Source organism: Sceloporus undulatus, chromosome 6 (assembly GCF_019175285.1).
Source record: "Sceloporus undulatus isolate JIND9_A2432 ecotype Alabama chromosome 6, SceUnd_v1.1, whole genome shotgun sequence".
In the NCBI taxonomy this organism is placed as follows: Eukaryota; Metazoa; Chordata; class Lepidosauria; order Squamata; family Phrynosomatidae; genus Sceloporus; species Sceloporus undulatus.
In genome coordinates, this window is record NC_056527.1 from 157,414,680 (window position 1) to 157,433,797 (window position 19,118).

Below are 19,118 nucleotides of genomic sequence, written 5' to 3' on the forward strand. Positions count from 1 at the left end.
ACCACTTTTTAGATATTAAAAGCTTTTGTCCCCTGTCATAAAATTGTATAGCTGACAGAAAGATCCATGATTGTCCCTCTTTATAGATCCTTCCTCCCCAAAAATTCTTCGTCATCAAGGCATGGAGAACTTAACAAGTGAACTGGGCTGTACTAGTATCAAATTGATCATGTCTGATGCTGTGTGACTTAGGGCAACATGCTGAGGATGTTTAGGGTCAAAATCAGAAGTCAGCAGAATTATCCCTTTATTCTTGCTCCTTCGTCTATTCCCCCTTTCCTATTGTGGCTTTGCCTACCTGGCTGCAGGAGATTTTGTAGTATTGTATAAGGGCTACTAATTAAAATCTTTTTATTTATAATTGAAACAATATACTAATATTAAGCCATTTAATTTACAAGATTTTGTTCCATTAGATGCTGTTTAGTTTCTTCATTTAACATTGTGCTATTTTGACTTGTTTTTTTAAAATTGTTTTTAAGGTGTTTTATCTTATAAGCTGCCTTTGGTCCCTTTTTGGGAGAAAGGCCCCATAAAAATGAAATGAAATAAATAAATAAATAAATAAATAAAATTGTTCCTACAATTTCCCTACAGTGTTAGCCTGGAGATTTAAGTAAACTTAAACTTAAAATTGATATAAAAATCAAATATTAAACAACCATTATTGTTGTTTGACAGGTTACGTTATATTTTGGTATTGTTTGTCATTTCCCAATGATTGTATTTTTTATAAGCTACTATAAGGAGTCAGAAGTATTAGTACCCTTGCCTGTTGTGGACCATTGCCTTATAATGCACTGAGGGTTGTAGTGGAGAGTGTTGGACAAAGTTACTTGTTTGGACTGTCTTCTGGAATCCTTCAGTGGCCATGCTGTCTGGTAGGTTCTGGTAGTTATAGTCCAAAAAAAGAAACTCTTCCAAGATTTGTGTTGGAGTCAGAGACTTGAGCATGAATTTGGGTAAGGAGACAGCAGAAAAAAGAGAGTCAAAAGGCAGCAAGCCATTGTAGTATGGTAGTTAGAGTGTTGGACTGGCACTTGGAAAACCCATGCTAAGAACCAGTGAGCAGTGGAGCTCAACAGGTGACCTTGACCAGTTATTTGCTCAGCCTGACTTATCTCACCCAGTTGTTGTGAAGATAACATGTGGAGGAGGAAAGGCAAGATAAAGTGGAAGTAATTATTCATAAATTAAACAATATGTGCATGATTATTGAGAGACCCAACAAGACTCTTCCTCCATAAATCCATAGATAGTGGTGTAGCATAGGACAAAATGAGGCAAAAACTCAGCATAAAACTAAAGGAAAAGTTAAAGACAATTCTGATATTGGGTAAGTTATTTCGATGAGCCAGGCTTCTATGAGAAGAATAGCAGGAAGGACCCAAGCCCCTCATTCATTCTATTGAAAGAGAAGTTGGGGGCCAAACAGGCTTGAGACGTCTAGTTAGCAAACTCTTCATTTTCCTGTTTTTTTTTTATAGAGGTCATGGAGAAAAGACTTCTTGAGGAGACAAAACAGCTGGACCTGGATCTGAACAGTGAAAGGCAGAGGTATCAGAATCTGCTGCAAGAGTTTAGCCGGTTAGAGGAGCGATATGATGACCTCAAGGATGAGATGAAATTGATGGTGGTAAGTGACTTTTAAAAAGCCTGGGAAATGTGTGATGGGGAAAATAATCCCATTGTGGAGAAAGATGGGATATAAATCCTGGAAAAAAATAAAATGAAATAAAAGACCAAAGACTGAGAATTTTGAGCTACAGACCTGGTTCTGGACACCCAGGTTGTGACAGTATAACTGAAAAGTAGCAAAGAAAGGGTAGCTTTATCCTTCTGCTTCTTTGCTTCTTTCTTAGCTCCTCTCACTTACAGTCAGCCTTCCACATTTTTGGGTTTAACTTTTATGGATATGATTATTCATGAATTATTTGCTACCTCCTCTACTGCTGCCCTATGACCTTTTTAATAGTAACTAGAAGCCTCAGGAAGCTAAAATACTGCAAACAAAACTTGTAGGTCATTATATAAAAGGTGTAGGGCAGCAGCGGAGGTGGTGGCAAGTCCTGCCAGCTACCCACTTACTTTGTGAAGGAGCCCTGCTGCCTTAAAGGCATCCATGGTGGGTTGAATCTGCAGATCAATTTTTTTGTGTATGCTAAATATGGTTTGGGGGAGCCCAGAGGTATCCGTGATTTTTCCAATTTTGCAGATTTCCTATGCCCCTAACCCCAGTGGATGGCTGACTGTATTTGACTTTTTTTAAAAGCAGGGATTCAAAAGCTTCCTGCCCCCACATATTTCCTTTCAAAGTTCTTACTGTTCAGATGACAGAACCACATCAGTCTTGATTTCTAAAAGTAATAAAGCACTTGAAACCTGGGATATGGAATAGCAAATGCTGATTATTAGCGCTAAGATTTGTTATCCTTTTCTCTTCCAGAACATATCTAAGCCTGGACACAAAAGAAGAGATTCCACACATAGCAATGAATCTGAATACACCTATAGTTCTGATATCACTGAATCTGAAGAACCACAGATGAGAACAGAGGTAAGCTTTGAGAATATAGGTGAAGGAGAATACACTCTGAAATCATGGTTGATTTTCCTCTCCAAACTGGTATTTGGTGAATATGCCCCCATCATTTTTCCAAATAGCAGCCAGTGATATTTTGAGGAAAGAACAGAACAAAGAACTGTAAAGAATGTATTTACAGTAGAAGAATGAAAGGAGACAAAGTCCCATGTGCTGTGTGAACTTTTATTTCTTAAAACGCTTTTTAGGAAAGATATGTTATCTCTGGGAACCTTAGCTTTTATGGAATTGTATATCATTTTCCATCATAAATGATACACATATATAAAATATTTGACAGATTTAATTTCAAACATGTTTGTGTTGCCTTTCATCCACTCTGGATAGCAAGGCAAAAGAAATATTTATGACAAAAATACATTAATATAATAGTAGGTAAAATCCACAAAAAGTTAAATTTCAACAGATTAAAATGTCTAATAAATCACATGTTTTTGCCAAGTGCCAAACAGATTGTAACATTGATGCTGCATGAGCTTTTCTAGGATATAATTAGGACCAGATCTAAACCGAGTTTGGAAATGTTTTGGTGGAATCTTAACTTCCAAATTCCATACCAACATGGGCACTGCTCATCCTGGTGAGGGATTCTGGGAGCAGTAGTCTGCAAAACATAGAATGCACCCTGCAGTCTCCCCAACATTTTCTTAAGCAGCTTGTCCATCACTGATACTCTTAGGAACATTTTTAAGACTGTTGGTTGGAAATAGCTGCTTGAAGATATTGCTATAGCATTGTCTCTTTTACTGATAAAATAGCTCAGGATTTTTGAGAGCAAAGTGCTAATGATCTTAACTTCATTGGATACCTCAAACAATGGACTTGTTTGAGGTATCCAATGAAATTCAAGAATGGAGTAAGTGTCAAAGTAAGGAATCTTGTACCAATTAGTTCTTTATAAAATTTCAAGCTTTCAGCCTTTCATTTTCTTTAAGGCAGTATGTTCAGATGTCTTGGCATATCTCTATTGAGCCCCCCAGAGCAGAGTTAAAAGCTATAATCTACAAGGTAATTTATCTATATGAGTACATTGTTATTTGGTTATGTTGGGGGAGGGATTTTTTTTAAAGAGCACCTTCTTAATAGAACCATTCTCTGCAATAACCAGTACTAGGAGATCTGGAATATTTCCATAATGATTACTCAGCTCTGTTACCATAATAGGAAATGAGTATCAGTTATAAATAATCGAGATGTTTCTCTTTTGCGATATTGGTTTATTTTAAATTCAGAACAAAATGATAAATATCTGGGACTGAAGTGTTTTGCAAAATGCTATTCATGGTTTTGCCTCTTTTTTATTCTTTTCAGTACGTGTTGTATATAGATTTTTGGAAATAAATGAAAGTGAGCAAATAAGGGGGTTTCTGCTTGCACACTGGAACTTTCCCTTCCTCTTCTTGCCCTACAGTTCTCCTCCTGGTTTGTTTCAAAGCATCCCCAATTCCCTCTGTAGCAGGATTGAACTTTTTCAGGAGGGAAGGAATCCATTTTCCTGTCAGATGCTACTCTGCTGGTGGATGGACCATATAAAATAGAACCTTTATGTATCACTGCATGTTTACTTTTGCTTCCATTTCTCCATTGCTTCTGGAAGGTTTTAAAAAAAATATAGAGGTCAATTTCTTAGGACAAAAGAGCTCATTTATTATATAAAACCTCTCTCAACTCTTTTGTTCAAAGAGAGGTACTACAATGAGAAGATGTCCTTCACTTTCCTCTTTATTCTTGAATTATCTAAGAGTGTGACAGCTTGTCAGGTTTTCAACACTCAGTTCATGTAATATACACTGTTTGCTTTCTTAAGTTTCGATCCAAAATTGTAAACAGTGGTGAGTATGTAAATATGTCATTACTGTGCAGTTATACAAACTTACTGTGCTTATGATTTTCCTTTTAACCTAACCACAAACCTACTTTTTTTCTCCCCTCCCCTTCCAAACAAATAAGAAAGAAAGGTATGATTAACCATAGATTTTAAACCTTTTAGTTAGTTTATAGTTTGCTGCCTTTAAAACCTTAGGTTAGATGCCTTTAGGCTAGATTCATTTATCATTCAAATGACCTTTTCAAAATTTGTGATTTGTAAAATAATCTTTGGAACAGTTTGAATGCAAGTAAGCAGCTCTCCTAATCAAGTAACACGTTTATGTACTCTGCATTATTCCTTTCTTACATTCTTGCTAACTCTTAAGGTCAGTCTATGCCTATGTGTTAACATGCTCACTGGAGCCAGCTTGGTATAGCATCTTTCTGGTGCTTTTGTACTGCTTCTCTCCCATGAATGCTAGTTTGGATTTTCCAATCTTCAGTGTCTGTTTCCCCACCAGAAACAATAATGTGAATAATCTTGGTGGGAAACTTGGAATATACCTCTTCGAACATAGATGAGAGCTTGTTGGAAGATCAATGATCTGGCAGTGTGGGCAACAAAAACAATATTTTCTGCCACCATTGTGCCATCATTGGAGCTGTTTTGAGTGGTTAGGGGTCTTTTACATTCTGCTCCATGAGAGGACAATTCAGACCACTGAACAGTTCACTAAGAACATTTTGCCAAGCACTTTGCAGACAAAATTGCTCAGGTTCATTCTGTCCTGAAACCTATTGTTGATACAGGCTTAGTAAGTTCCACTTTAGCTCCTGGTTGTTCAGTGCTAATGGATTCATTCTTATTTGTACAGCCCACAAATGTGGACAGAATCCTGTTGACCAGGGCTGACTACAGAGAGCACATCACTCCCTCCTTTCAGCAGCTGTACTTGCTACTCAGTCTGTTTCTGGACACAATTCATAGTGCTGGTGATAGCCTTATATGGCTTGAGTCCAGGCTAGTTAAAGGATCATATCCTTCCATATGATTATATCTGTTGGAAATGTGTGAGAGAAAGCATTCTCTGGGGCTGTTCCTAGGCTCTGGAACTCTTTAGAGCACTGGGCAGGCTCCCTCCTTGTTGTCTTTCTGTTGGCGGATGATAACTTTAAAATATTTGATTTTTGTGAGCCATCTTGGGTTTCCATTTTGGGAGGGAAAGGAAATAAACAAACAAACAAACATTTTCAACTACCCATGCTTCTCTTGGGTCAGGAACCAAGTGAGAAGAAAGCACCTCTGGATATGTCTCTCTTCCTCAAGCTACAAAAACGGGTTACAGAGCTGGAGCAGGAAAAGCAATCCTTGCAGGATGAGCTGGACAGGAAGGAAGAACAAGCTCTCCGATTCAAGACCCAGGTAAAGGCCAAAAGGCTGTTGTCCTTCATTAGAATGCTGTTCTCTAGGAGTAACTATGAAAGTTGGAATTCTTCCATACTTTCTTTTCTTTTCTTTTTTTATTTTACTTATATATTGTCTTTCTTCTGGCATGAGCCCCAAAGAGGCTTTCAGCAAGACTGAAACAAGTGCATGGTTTTCAAAATTAAGATAGATGACCTCAAGGGGAGGTGCAGGACATTAACTAAGGCAAAAGTGGGGGATCCCCCTTGTCTGAAGCCTGGGACTCTCAGGGTCTATGTAAGCAAGAGGCCATTTGACTTTCCTTTGGTGGATTGTTCACTGTGTCAAAAGACAGCAGTTGTGGGCTCTTCCATTTGATTTTGTATTTACTGATTGGTGATGGAGCCCATACATCATCTTTCTATTTTTCTTCTATGCTAATTTTTTTAGACCCTAGAGGATGCACTCATCCTAATCTTTCATCTTATTTTAATTTTTCTTAATGTTGGGCCTTTCCAATGCCCTTGTCACGTCCTAGAGTTGCCTCGGGGCGGTGCTTCCAGATGCCCCTCGACCCTAGCATGTGATGAAGGCGTCAAAATGGCGGCACTCTGTAAATGCAGGTGCGGCACTTGTGTAACGAGTGCGCCAGTGGTGCACTTGTTACTCCACAGGGAAGCCGCGCAGTTTGGCGGCTGCAGCTTCCCTGCAGAGAGAAAACAGACGCCGGCACAGCACCGTCTTTCAGCATTCTGTACCGCGTCGTTGTCAACATAATTACCAGAATCACAATTTTAATTTTGGGGCGATCAAGCCACTTGCATTTAGGTTGCACACCTATATGTATACTGTACCTACTTCAGAGTAAACTTATTAAACTCAGCCACTTACAGATAAATATGCTCAAAACTGAGTATTCAGACTGATGTGTTCAGGTCTTGCTAATGCCTCAGTATCTTCTGTGTTGCATTTTTATAGTACTAGCTGAAGGTTGAAACTCTTTTTTGTTTTTCTGTTCACCTAGGAAGAAGAAAGGCCTCAGATGAGAGGTGCTGAGCTAGAATATGAATCACTTAAGGTAATTACACACACACACACACAGAGACACACACACTAAGAGTATGAAAGTTTAATATTGGTTATGACTTCTCAAGTCATAACATAAAACATTAGGCCTATATAGTCATTAAAACAGCAACTTCAGAAATAATTATAGGTAAAAAATGCAAAGCAATGGTTACACATATAATATTTTAAAAATTATGAGCGTCAGTATAAATCAGGTAATTCTCTCCCTATGTTTTAGATCCTTTCCTTTGCCATAGACAGTTTTTAAATTAGAAAAGCAGATTAGTATTTATATAGCACTTTAAAAATATTCAAAAATAATTCAGACACATATTTCTATCATCGTTGCAAACACAACGTGAGGGAAGTTGCTTTTCCTACCTGTTTATTAGTGAGGGAAATCTTAGACACAATTCTAGTGATTACAATGAAGTGCATGCACAAATGTGCCAGAAATGTACCTAGATTGCCCTCAAAAAAAGAGGTTGTATGCAGTGGCCATGATCCCAGTATGTCCAGAGAATTGTATAATGCCTTTTTTAGCTTGTTTAAAGGTCTGTTGGTGGCGATAGGCATTTCATTAAAAATAGCTTTAATATACAGAAAAATTCCTGCTTTATTTGGAGGTGGGTGCTAATGTACCCAGTCACCGGGCCATTTTATGAGAGCCAGTGGAATATGATGGCTTACAGCTCAAACCTATGCATCTTAGAAATACATGTGGTTGTCTTTTGGTGAGGCTTACTCTTAGGAAAATGGATAGGGTTGCCAAAGAATAGTAGGCTTAAATGCAATGCAAACCATTGTAATTGTCCTTTGGATAAAAATCCCTCTGGGTGATATTGAACCAATTTGTCAACTCAACTTTCCTCACAGGATGGTTTTTAGGGTAGAGGGCTGGGTGAGGTTAAAGCAAAATTAATTTACAGATATTTCTGGCATGATCTAATGAGAGCTTGGAAAAGTTTATTTTTGAACACAAATCCCAAAATCCTTCAGATACCATTGTTAATGGTCATGCTGATGGTGGTGATGGGGAGTCTGAGGGTTGTAGTCAAACCAGAAATTTCCAAATTAAGTGATGTTGTTAGTCTTGTGCTGCGGTCAAGCAGAAGGATAGAACTAGGTTCCAGTGTCCTTTAGGAGCAGCCATGACACTTCAAGTGATCTAAAGCAAATATAAGTATGTAATATATATAATGTATATAAAGCGCTACCAGCTGGTGACTAAAAACTGACCACTGACACCTGCATTCTCTGGATGACACAGAGAAGCAGTCCACAAAGATGGGTTATTCCCCACATGCAGTGAATGTTTGTTTTCCTGCAGCGCCAAGAGCTTGAATCAGAAAATAAGAAATTGAAGAATGAATTGAATGAGCTGAGGAAAGCCCTGATGGAAAAAAGCTCTCCAGACACTACTGCTCCTGGTGCCCCAGCGTACAGAGTCCTCTTAGATCAGATGACCTCTGTCAGTGAGGAGTTAGAGGTACGCAAGGAAGAAGTCCTCATCCTGAGATCTCAACTAATGAGCCAGAAGGAGGCAATTCCACCCAAGGTAAGGAATGGAAAAGAAAACTGGACCTACCATACATTTTCCCTTCTGCTTTACAGTGCAAGAGCAGCTACATGAGTGTGTAGTTGATTGTCTGTCCAGTATAATCCATGATTCAACCCAAAGCTTGGAAAAGTTATGCCTAACCTGACCACAGTGACTGGGGAATTCTGGGAGTTCAAATAGTGACTTTCTCAGGCTTTGAATCAGCCTGAATACTGTTAAGAACAAAAAAGCCAAACAAACAAAAAGCACAAACCTAAGATGGAAGCCCCATTTTGCTGATGTAAGATGCTATAATTCTATTGAGGCTTTTTAGAATTTTGCATTGTGTGGAAGAGAGATCCACTCCACACTGTGCCATTGACATGGAAGCCTTCATTAACTGTTGTTTTAATCCATGCGTAATTGATGGATATGCCATGGGCCTTTGAAGCCTTCCTGAAATGTATTGTCAGAATGTACCAGACAAGAAAAATTTACAATGTAATAATAATGTCAAACTCACCACTATTCATCAGAAGCAAAATATAGGATAGTGAGCATAAACCGAACATGTCCCAGGGCCTACAAATGCTGTCTAGATAAAATATGATATACCAAGGGCTGACTGTGAAGAAATGCATGGTACTGGTGCTATGCATGAATGATCATATATGCTCTGCTTTAATTGCACAGCCCTCCCTTTCTACATTGTGAGGCGAAAGGATAATTTCAACTGGGAAACAACAGGATGTAGACTAAAATAATAGCTGGCAACATTTTGGTTAGTCCCAACTAACTGTTGGTAAACCCCCAAATCCCCAAAAATAGGTAAATCTAGTTGTGACTAGAGTAGATTAATCAGTCTACTCTAGTCATGACTAACAACAGAATTTAGACTACTGTATTATTTGTTTATCAATAAAGAATAAAAATAATTGTACATAGATCAGCATAAATACTAGCCAGATTTCTATTAACAGAGTGGCAAAACATGCATATATACCATTCTTGACCACTTACCCAAAGTTTACTTGGGCTTTTGTGTTGATTTGTGTATGGTCATTTTTAGTCCTTATTGACAAACTAATATTATTTTATAGTATACACTCTTGTTTTCCTGGATTAGTTTATTTTATTGATTCGTTGATATTTTGGCAATCAAGTATTGCTCTTGTTATCTTTCATTTCAATTGGGGCATCCACTTTGTATGTGCAGTGCCACCATCATACTGTAACTACTATGGTTCTTGTACTACCCCACACCATGAATGTTGGGTTCTCCAGCCTGGCTATCCAATGTCTGTTGCAATGCATCTTATAATTTAGAGTCACCAGTGAATTTCTTATGAAAAGAGCAGGGTCCAAAGCTTGCTAAAATTCCTTTTCCAGTCCCAAAGTAAGTTTTGAGCAGGACCTTTGCTAAGTCCTAAGCACCTGTTTGACAGTATCTGCATGGGTACATGAAAAAGTAGTAAGCAGGTCAATTTTCCCACTGGGGCTCTATATCAAGGGCAAATACCACTGACCAAGTTTCTATCTTTATTTTCCTGCTTACAAATGGATTGTCAGGATGACAAGGTAAGTTAGTTTCCTTCTGCTGCCAACAGTGTGTGTGTGTGTGTGTGTGTGTGTAAAATTATTTTTGTATCTCATTCCACTTTCAAGGAGCTCAGGGCAGCATTAATTCCCTTCCCACCATTTTATTATCTCAGTAACCTAGACAGTAAGGTAGACTTGGGGAAAATAACTGACCAAGGATTGTTTAGTGAGTTTCATAATAGTTTGGAGATTCGAACTATGCTCTTCCAGTGCATTAAGATCCAACACATATTCCCCTTCCCAACAGTCTGCCTACCTCTCTCTCTCTCTCTTTCTCATACACACACACACACATTCATTCACACTCACACTCAAATGCAATCTGACCTCTTTGCATAATTCATTTTGTAAAACTGCTTTCTGTCATTCCTTCTCAGAACACGATGACTGACTCCTCAATCCTTTTGGAGGATGTACAGAAGATGAAGGACAAGGGAGAAATAGCCCAGGCGTATATTGGTTTGAAGGAGACCAACAGGTACTTCTACTTACATCACTTCTACGTTTGATTCAGGTTTTCTTTGATGCCATAGGCTGTCATAACACAGAAGTTCAAAAACCATGTAATAAAAATGTTCAGATAGTAAACAGTTCAACACCAAGTAGAAAGCATGCCAGTTATTTATAATATGGGGACGTAAGTATTGTCAACTTAGAGTGAAACTCTGTATTTTTGTCATTCGAACTGGATATAAGAAACAATAGCATTGGATCCTTATTTTTCTACTCTTCTCTACTTGTAATACTAACAGCAATAGCCACAATTTTAAACTAGCAACAAACTATGGCTAATGACTCCGATTAGTCTGAGGAGAGGAAAGCTAGAATTCCAAGTTTGAATGTCAAAATAAACCAAGACAAAGGATCTGTTATTTGTTTAGTTCCTTCCATTGGAGAAAGAATCAAGTAGGAGCAGTTAGGTATCTATACCAGCATCTTGGCTTGATCATAATAAACCAGGATTTTCTAGGATCCTGGCTTATTATGACATGAACTCTTGGCCTATGATAGTAAAAACTAGTTGAGAAATTATTTTGTTCTTCTCCAAACCTTCAGTGCTACTTATTTATCATGGACAATGATATGCAATTACAGATGTAAGGGTAGAAAAGGCGCTAGCTGTGCCTTCTTACATGACAAGTCTCATTAAATTCAGGGGGGCTTCTTTCAAATTCTGCCTCTACACTGTATCTAGGAGGAAAACCCATTGAAGAGAAATGTGCCTAAGGTCACACTGTTTAAAGCAGTTTTAAATTTGTAGTTATGGAAATCATATATAATTTAGTAGCACTGACATGGCTTGCATTGTCCTTCTTAATAACATTTTGCACCACCATCATCATATACCCTTTCTTGTGTTTTTGCATTTTGAAAAACATTTTGCTTGGAAGATCGTCTCTTCAAGACTATCATACGCTGAATGAGGATGGAGAACTGTGGCTGGTATATGAAGGGCTAAAACAAGCCAACAGGTTACAACATTTCTCAGGATGGGTGTTGTTTCTTTCATCTGCATCCTTTCTTTCACGTTACTAACATGCTGTGGAATTGCTTTTGCAGCAAAGTTTCTTACAGTAGCTCAAACATATTTCATTTAATGAATGGTTAAAAGAAAAGAATGGAACTATCTAGCTCTGCCAGTCAGTATAACTGGACAAACATTGGAGCTCATGGCCAGCAAGGCAGACATCAAAAATTACCATGCTAGAAGCTCTAAGTCAGTGATGGCAAACTTTTTAGGGACTGAGTGCCCAAACTAAAACCCTTTCTGGCACTGGGTTTTACCTGGTGCCAGGGGCGGGTCATCAGGTGTGGGAAATGGGACCTCTGGGGCAGGACTTCCAGGGTGGAACGTCTTCCCCCCACCCTCCCGGGCCTTCAGCTGCCTCTCTAGAGGCAGCTAAAAACCCAGGATGGCTGGGAAAGAGGAGGACCAGGCGCACGCCTGTTCCTCCTTTTCCCCACTCGCCGCGTGCCATGAAAAATGGCTTCACATGCCATCTGTGCCACATGTGCCATAGGTTTGCCACCACGGCTCTAAGTCATAAAATGTTTGTCAGTCAGCTACAGTTAGTGTTTGTCAGGAGAGAACAAGTGGGTGTGTGCAGGTGGCAGCTTCTGTTGCTCTGCTTTCACACCATATGCACCTACCCTCTTATCCTTGTGATGCTATAAGTTATTTTCCAAGGGAGCATTTCCCTATAGGAGGCTAAGGTTCCATTTGCCATAGATTCTTCTCTCCTCCCAAACACACATTTAAAAAGTTTATATGCCAAGCTATTTATTATCCAAAACTGTGGCACATGGTATGTATAGTTCAGTACAAAACAATTACCCAGTTAGGGGCAGGGCAGGGGGAATTAAAAGCATTCTGTGCATTACTTGCCTTTTCTGTTTAATGCATGACAAATAGCTAATCTAGAAAGATAGACCTATATAAGAAATACTCGTATATAGAGAAATCTTGTAGCACCTTTGAGACTAACTGAAAGAAATAATAATAATAATAATAATAATAAATCCAGCAGTGATGCCCTTATTAGCCAACCAAAATGCACAATATACATGTTGCAATCTTTCGAAGCTTCACTGGCTTCTTCATCAGACAAGGTGTTATAAACCAAACAGGAGAAAAACATGTAAGATGTTAGTCACAGGCCTGCATTTTGCTGTTTCTGTTCTTAGTTAAGACTTGGTTACCCTGGAACATTTTTTGAAAGCAGCATGAGCTTTCGCAGACTTCAGTCTGCTTCCCCAGATGCTTCTTTATTTCAGCTAGTCTCAGAGGTGCTACAGGGTCTCTCTGCATACTGATTCTACAGGCTATCATGGCTATATCTTTGAATAAGATATACCAGCCGAAGAAAATACCAGTAGAATCCATTTAAACTGCTTCAGACTATTTTCAGACCTAATACTGGCAACAGAATCTGTGTGTAATACCTGCCCCCATGCATGTTGCTATCAATGCATCCACATTTTGACATTTTTCCCCAAACATCAATTCCTGTTTCTGATAACTTAGGTGCCAAACAGACAGCTTCAAATAATTGGCTTGCCACCACCCCTTTGAGCGCTTGATCGGGCTGCAGCAACCACATGTCACAGCCCTGATTTGGCAATTTGCCGGATCCAAAAGAAGCAGCTCCTTTTTGAGCTGGCAAAAAGCCATCCTTGCTGTGGCAGCAGCTCTTTATCGCATTTCTTCGGCACAGTGTGTTTAAACTCCACCCCAGTGCCTGACCTTTTGGCCAGTCTGTACAGCCCCAAAGTTACTCTAGTAGTCAGTTGGTTAAGAGTGTAGTTCTGTGTGTACTTTAACAGAACAGATTAACCAGCTTAGTTCCTTTGTCATGAATACTATTTTAACCAGTGTTTTTCCTTCTCTTACGCTGCTAACAAAACACTTAACATATTACCTACTGCTTTTGTAAGTCTGCTGAGAGTTAACATTGGGAGTAGTTACCATGCTGCAGAGAGAGCAAAGGATGAGGTGGCTCAGTAGCTTTTGTTTCTTGCTTCTGTGTTCTAGAAGAAAAGCATCTAGAACAAGCAGCAAAGAAATGAAAGGTAAATTGCTCACATTTACCTTCATGTGCTTGGTCAATGTAGCTGTTAGCTTGGTTTGCTTAAGTGTATTTAAAACCTGAAAGTGCATCTTCTGGAGCAGCTTAGATGAGGTATGTGCACATAAATGTACTAAATGTAGCATTATCAAATAATCACAATTACTTGTACCATTCCTTCTCTCCAACAAGTCATATATGCAGAATGATTCATTTGTTCACATTCCCAACACATACTGTGAATCAGCGGCACAGCTGGCTTGGTTGCTGATTCTTGACTTTGCAGTTGACTCCAAAACCACCTCTAAATTACAACCATCCATTTTAAGAAACTGCCGATTCATTATCACTATTTTGGGGGATGTGTAGTTTTGTTTTCTGTTGGGACAGTGTTGTTCCTTTTGGATTGCATTTCTTAATTTTCATGAGTACAGCTATAAAGGGTCTTCTGGCAAACTTTAATTAGCAAACCTTTGAGGCATAGCAACCAGAGATGGCTGAGGACACTGGGTGCATGAGGCAGAAAATCAGACTCTCCCCCTCTGGTAGTGATAAAAATTAATAAATAATTTACAATTTTCTGTCTTTTTAAGTGGTGCCATTAAATCTTCTGCCTGATATGAGCTGCCTGTTATTTAATGGTAGGCTTTGTCCTGTTAGGACAACATGCCCTTGTAATTCTGCATAGCCAAGGTGTTTTAAACAAGTATGAAGCCAAGGCAGTACAAAATAGGTGCAGTACTCATTTGTCTTTTTGTCCCATTGTTAATGAAATGGAGTCCTGTGATATGGGAACAGTTTTAAAGAAGGCTCTGTGATTTTCTTTTTCATATAAGCTGGCAGCTCTCTCTTATGTGTGGGTATGGGCTTTTATCAACATACATACTCAAATAGCGACTCAAATTTCAGAACTTCTGTGCAAATCTGCAGTATACATTCTGAAAAACTTTTACTTGTTCCCCACCTCCCCCCATTCCCTTCTGTTTTCCCCAAATACCCTCTATTTCGCTGATTTCTCGCAGACTTTTGGAATCTCAGTTGCAGTCTCAGAAAAGGAGCCATGACAATGAACTGGAAGCCCTCCGTGGAGAGATTCAAAGTCTGAAGGAGGAGAACAACCGTCAGCAACAGTTGTTAGCACAGAATCTCCAGTTGCCCCCAGAAGCCCGGATAGAAGCCAGCCTACAGCATGAGATCACCCGCTTGACTAATGAAAACCTGGTATGCCAAATCTTGTCAAAAGAGGCACAAAGCGAGTTGCATTTCTATAGGCTTGGAAGCAAAATGTTGGGGGAGGGATGGGGATGTTGCCTTTAAAGTCTGATGTGCAGTAGGTTTTAAAGGAAAGGCTGCTCCTAAAACAGAATTCTGAATCCTGTTGCTTTGAGACTAATTTAGCAGGACTAGACTGTTTTTTCTTCCTTGGGACAGTTGCCCTGCTCTATCCTGGAATAGGAAAAAAAACCTAATGTGATTCTCTTTAGTTTTGGAAGTCCTGTGGCCTTTCTGTACTGTTAAACACACATAATAGATTACCGCACTACACTCTTAAAGCACTGCCATTCCACTTTAACTGCTCTGGCTGCTTCCTGTTGCATTCTGGGATTTGAAGTCTAGGGAGAGGCATTTAGAATTCTCATCCAGAGAATAGCCCATTGAACTTGATGTCACTTACTTCTGACCAGAGATGCATACATAATCTGACTAGAAAAGATAGCTTTTAAAAATATATCAAAATGGTAAACATAAGTAATATTACAAGTGCAACAGTCTTAGTCTGCTTGCATACAAAGACTGAGGGGTTAATCACACTGCACAATCCAAATCAATTCAGTATCACATTCACACTTCCGCAGATGTGAATTGCTGCAGCACCCCAAAAAAGGGTTATTTCATAGTGTGAATGATCTCATAGACAGTACTTGTAGGGAAGCCCTTTTGGTTATATTTCTGATATCTCAGAGTGTTCCCTACCAATTCAGGGCCACTGGGTAGCCCTAGGGTCTCAGAATACTACTGCACACTAGTCAAAGAAACTTGGCAATACATCAAGATGCACAAAAGCCATTCAAGGCCCTCTTGTGTGTATATGGCTTCCACAGCTAAATTAGAAAGGTAGATAAGGTTGATTTCTGGTCTAGGGAACCAAACCTTGGCCAGGTACCTACTATTTAGTTGGATGTTGGTCTGTCCAGTCAAAGACTTCAACTTGGCTATGTGCTTGTCCTGTCTCATTAAGTCTGGATGATAGATGGATACATTGTGTTTTGCTTCTATCAAGATGAAATTCTTCCTTAACTAGTTTACCATATGGGATTTAAGAATTGCAGGCATTCTTGCTTTTCCATGCCAGCTGGTTTTGTTACTGTGCTTCATGAGATTAACTCCATTGTGACCAGTATTTATGTTCATTCTCCAACCCATCATCATCTAGACTCTATAACAGTAGATTGTATAACTTTAGAAGGCACAAGACAGCTTTTAGATGGTTTGCTGGTAGCTCTATAATGCCAACATACTGCTGCAAAAGTTACTTCCTTTTAATGTACCAGTTGGATTTCCCCACTTTTCCCCAGCCAAAACCCTCAAGAAGCTATCTGAAGATGGTAGTGTTTCTCCTTAGGCACACTGCTGCTTTTGCATACAGCATAATGAGAAAGGGAAGCCCCTTCCTAAGCCTGCAATACAGAAGAAAATTGACTTGCCTGGCATGAAGCGAGAGTGCTCTTTTTCATCACAGGAAGCCTCCTCAGATTTTCACAGTGATGGCAGCTGGGTAAGGAAAGGTGATGCTCCTCTCCCTCCCTTGCTGCTGTTATTTTGAAGATCAGCTTCTCTGCCACATAGCATTTAGACTTACAAAACATGTCACTGCATGTGTAAACATACTTGGAGTTTACGCAGCTTTGCAGGTCTTACTCCAAATGGTTAAAACTATTTAGAAGGGTATGTATAGTTCAGTCCTTCATAGGATGGGAAGAACCTATACTTTATACATGTTTTTTCAGTATTATGAGGAGTTATATGCAGATGACCCCATGAAGTATCAGACGTACCGGATTTCACTTTACAAACGGATGATTGTATGTACACAATGCAGACCCTCTTTCTTGTTTGCTGCTTCTGGAGAGCTAACTGAAGAGCTGGCTGCCTTGTCCACTAGCGAAGGAAATCCTTTTTGGAGATCTTCTTAATGTCACTCCTCTCCCCAGAGCTTATTGTTGTGTTAGTTGCGTTGGCACGTTTGTTTTTTGTCAGTGCACAATTTGTTACTAATATCAATGTTGCAGCATGATTGAAGCAGGCTCTCTTAGCTATGAGGTTCTCATTTTGAAAAATTGCAAGTAATTCAGTATGCTTCCAAGTTAAATCAGGGGCAGCCAATTTCTGATCTTCCCAAATATTTTTGGTCTGTGTACTTATCTGTCTTTAACATTGGATACGTAGCTAGAGCTGATGGGAGCTGCAATCTGGCAACATTTAGAGAGTCGTGCATTGTTCAGCCCTGATTTATATGCAGTGCTGGAAACATTACAACTGGTGCCAAAAGATTTAGCAACAGGGTGGGAAGCTAAGCAGTGGGGAACCCTTCAGTCTCCCACCTGCTGTTGTTTTACTTCTGTGATTCTTCTCAAAGTTGGAGTTTGTCCTAGACTTACTGCCTCTTTTGTCCACTGTCCTCTCCATGAATAGAGATTGAAGTAGTCAATGTAGAATCTCCTTGGCCCTGTGAGGGAGAAACTACCAGAAAGCCAGATATGGGTATGTTGTCATCCATAAGATGTGCCTACAGGAGAGATCTGCTGGTCATGCTGCATATATTTCAACATCTTTTACAATAACATCTTGCTTACGATCTAGTCAATGTGCAGGCTTGCAAATTTCAGCCACATGGCACCATCACTTGCCAGCTATGTTCATTTCCTCATATACTACTAACAGTGCTGGTGCTGTTTTTGTCTGTTGCATATATGGCATTTCTGAAGATTTAATCCTTCCCTTTCTCAACTTATTTTTATAGGATTTGATGGAACAGCTTGAAAAACAGGACAAGACTGTTCGCAAGCTGAAAAAACAGCTAAAAGTCTTTGCTAAAAAGATTGATGAACTTGAAGGTATGGTATTTGTGATCAAAAATGGCTTTACTTCTCACCTCCTAGAATAAGAGTTGATGTGTTTCACTACATGCTCATTGACAAGGCAATGAACCTTCTGCTGTTAATAGCTGGATTGATAACTGGGAAAGTGTTGAATTTATGTGTACATGCCTATGAAAGTATTCTGAAATAGTAATTAATATTCATATATTGACAAAAGTGTATGGTTTATTCTGGGAGCTCAGTGCAAACTGGCTGACAGAGAATAGATGTTCATACTATTCTTTGTTTACCAGTGTCTTCTTTTTTGGTAAGAGCACATAATAATTTGTACAAAGATGGTTGGGCAGTAGGAAACCACACCATTTCTTGAAACATAAAAGTGTGTGGCATCATACTTCTTAACAGTAATTTTTCTGCTTATGGGTTCTCCTCAACTCAACTTGAATGGCCATATAAGATGATAGAGCTGCATACAAAGGAACCTAGGACTACACAGATAATGTTGTGATAATAATAGCTTAGCAAACATGGATGTCAAATTTGTTCCAAGTGAACAAAGTTTTCTCTACAGACTGAGATAGAATTCTTGCACATTTGCTAGTTTTCCATGTTAGTTTGTGGGTGCAGGTTTACTAGCAAGTTATCCACATCCAAAATGAGTGGATTAGTCACATTTGGTGTACCATAATGAAATTAAAAACACTCATTAACATAATTGTGCTTTGGGGCCTTTTGTGAACCAAACACTGGGTAACAAATGTCAGCACAAGAAGCAGTAGTGACTTCCCATCTTATTAATCTTCATAGAAAATGCTTGCCAATGAGCCAGCTATCTGCCAGATATAGTATTTGCTGTACAGTGAAGGCTTAAATCCTTACTAAAACCATTTTTATCATGGGAAACACCACTCCTTGCTTGTCATACTGTCCTTCTCTTGATTGTACTTTACCCTTTCAGGAAAATTACGCAGAGAAATGGCTGACTTTTTTGTGTTCAGTAAGCATTGTGTTGGCACACCTTAAGGGGGCGGGGGGAAAGTTGGTTACCTGAAGATTACATTAAGACCGTTTACTTAGTTCAGTAGTTGTAGGGAGTGGCTAAGGTCTAAATGTAGTCTTCACTTTGCCACACTAAATATAACTCTGAAGTACAGCCACAGATCAGTCTTATTTCAAGTGCTTAATTCCTGAATTACACAAGGTATGCAGGCAATATGTAGTATATTATTTTTTGCATAGATATCTGGGTGATATAAGCATCCTCTGGTTTATCTGATGTTCTGTTGACTGGCCCCACCAGCTTTTCTAGTGGTGTGTAGTTATATTAAATATTCTGGAGTGACACTAGATCAAGAGATACGGTAAGTTTCTAGTTGTTCAGCATACCACATTTTGCTTTTAGTCTGCTTATTGAGAGCCTTCTTTTAGA

The 19,118-nt window shown here is 39.1% G+C and overlaps 1 protein-coding gene across 5 annotated transcripts in view; it reads left to right on the forward strand.

The window, feature by feature from the left end:
• Nucleotides 1-19,118, forward strand: part of MYO5A (myosin VA) — a 101,939-nt gene that overhangs the window by 69,284 nt on the left and 13,537 nt on the right. Inside the window, exons 24-34 of one of the 5 annotated variants that reach the window (XM_042472446.1) lie at nt 1,488-1,636; nt 2,447-2,557; nt 5,691-5,834; nt 6,841-6,894; nt 8,215-8,442; nt 9,994-10,002; nt 10,401-10,501; nt 11,415-11,495; nt 14,612-14,810; nt 16,598-16,672; nt 17,611-17,704. In XM_042472446.1, the coding sequence (XP_042328380.1) occupies nt 1,488-1,636; nt 2,447-2,557; nt 5,691-5,834; nt 6,841-6,894; nt 8,215-8,442; nt 9,994-10,002; nt 10,401-10,501; nt 11,415-11,495; nt 14,612-14,810; nt 16,598-16,672; nt 17,611-17,704 (1,245 nt within the window). The remainder of the gene's footprint in view (nt 1-1,487; nt 1,637-2,446; nt 2,558-5,690; nt 5,835-6,840; nt 6,895-8,214; nt 8,443-9,993; nt 10,003-10,400; nt 10,502-11,414; nt 11,496-14,611; nt 14,811-16,597; nt 16,673-17,610; nt 17,705-19,118) is intronic. The other 4 variants (XM_042472444.1, XM_042472445.1, XM_042472447.1 and 1 more) reach the window with 4 other exon arrangements.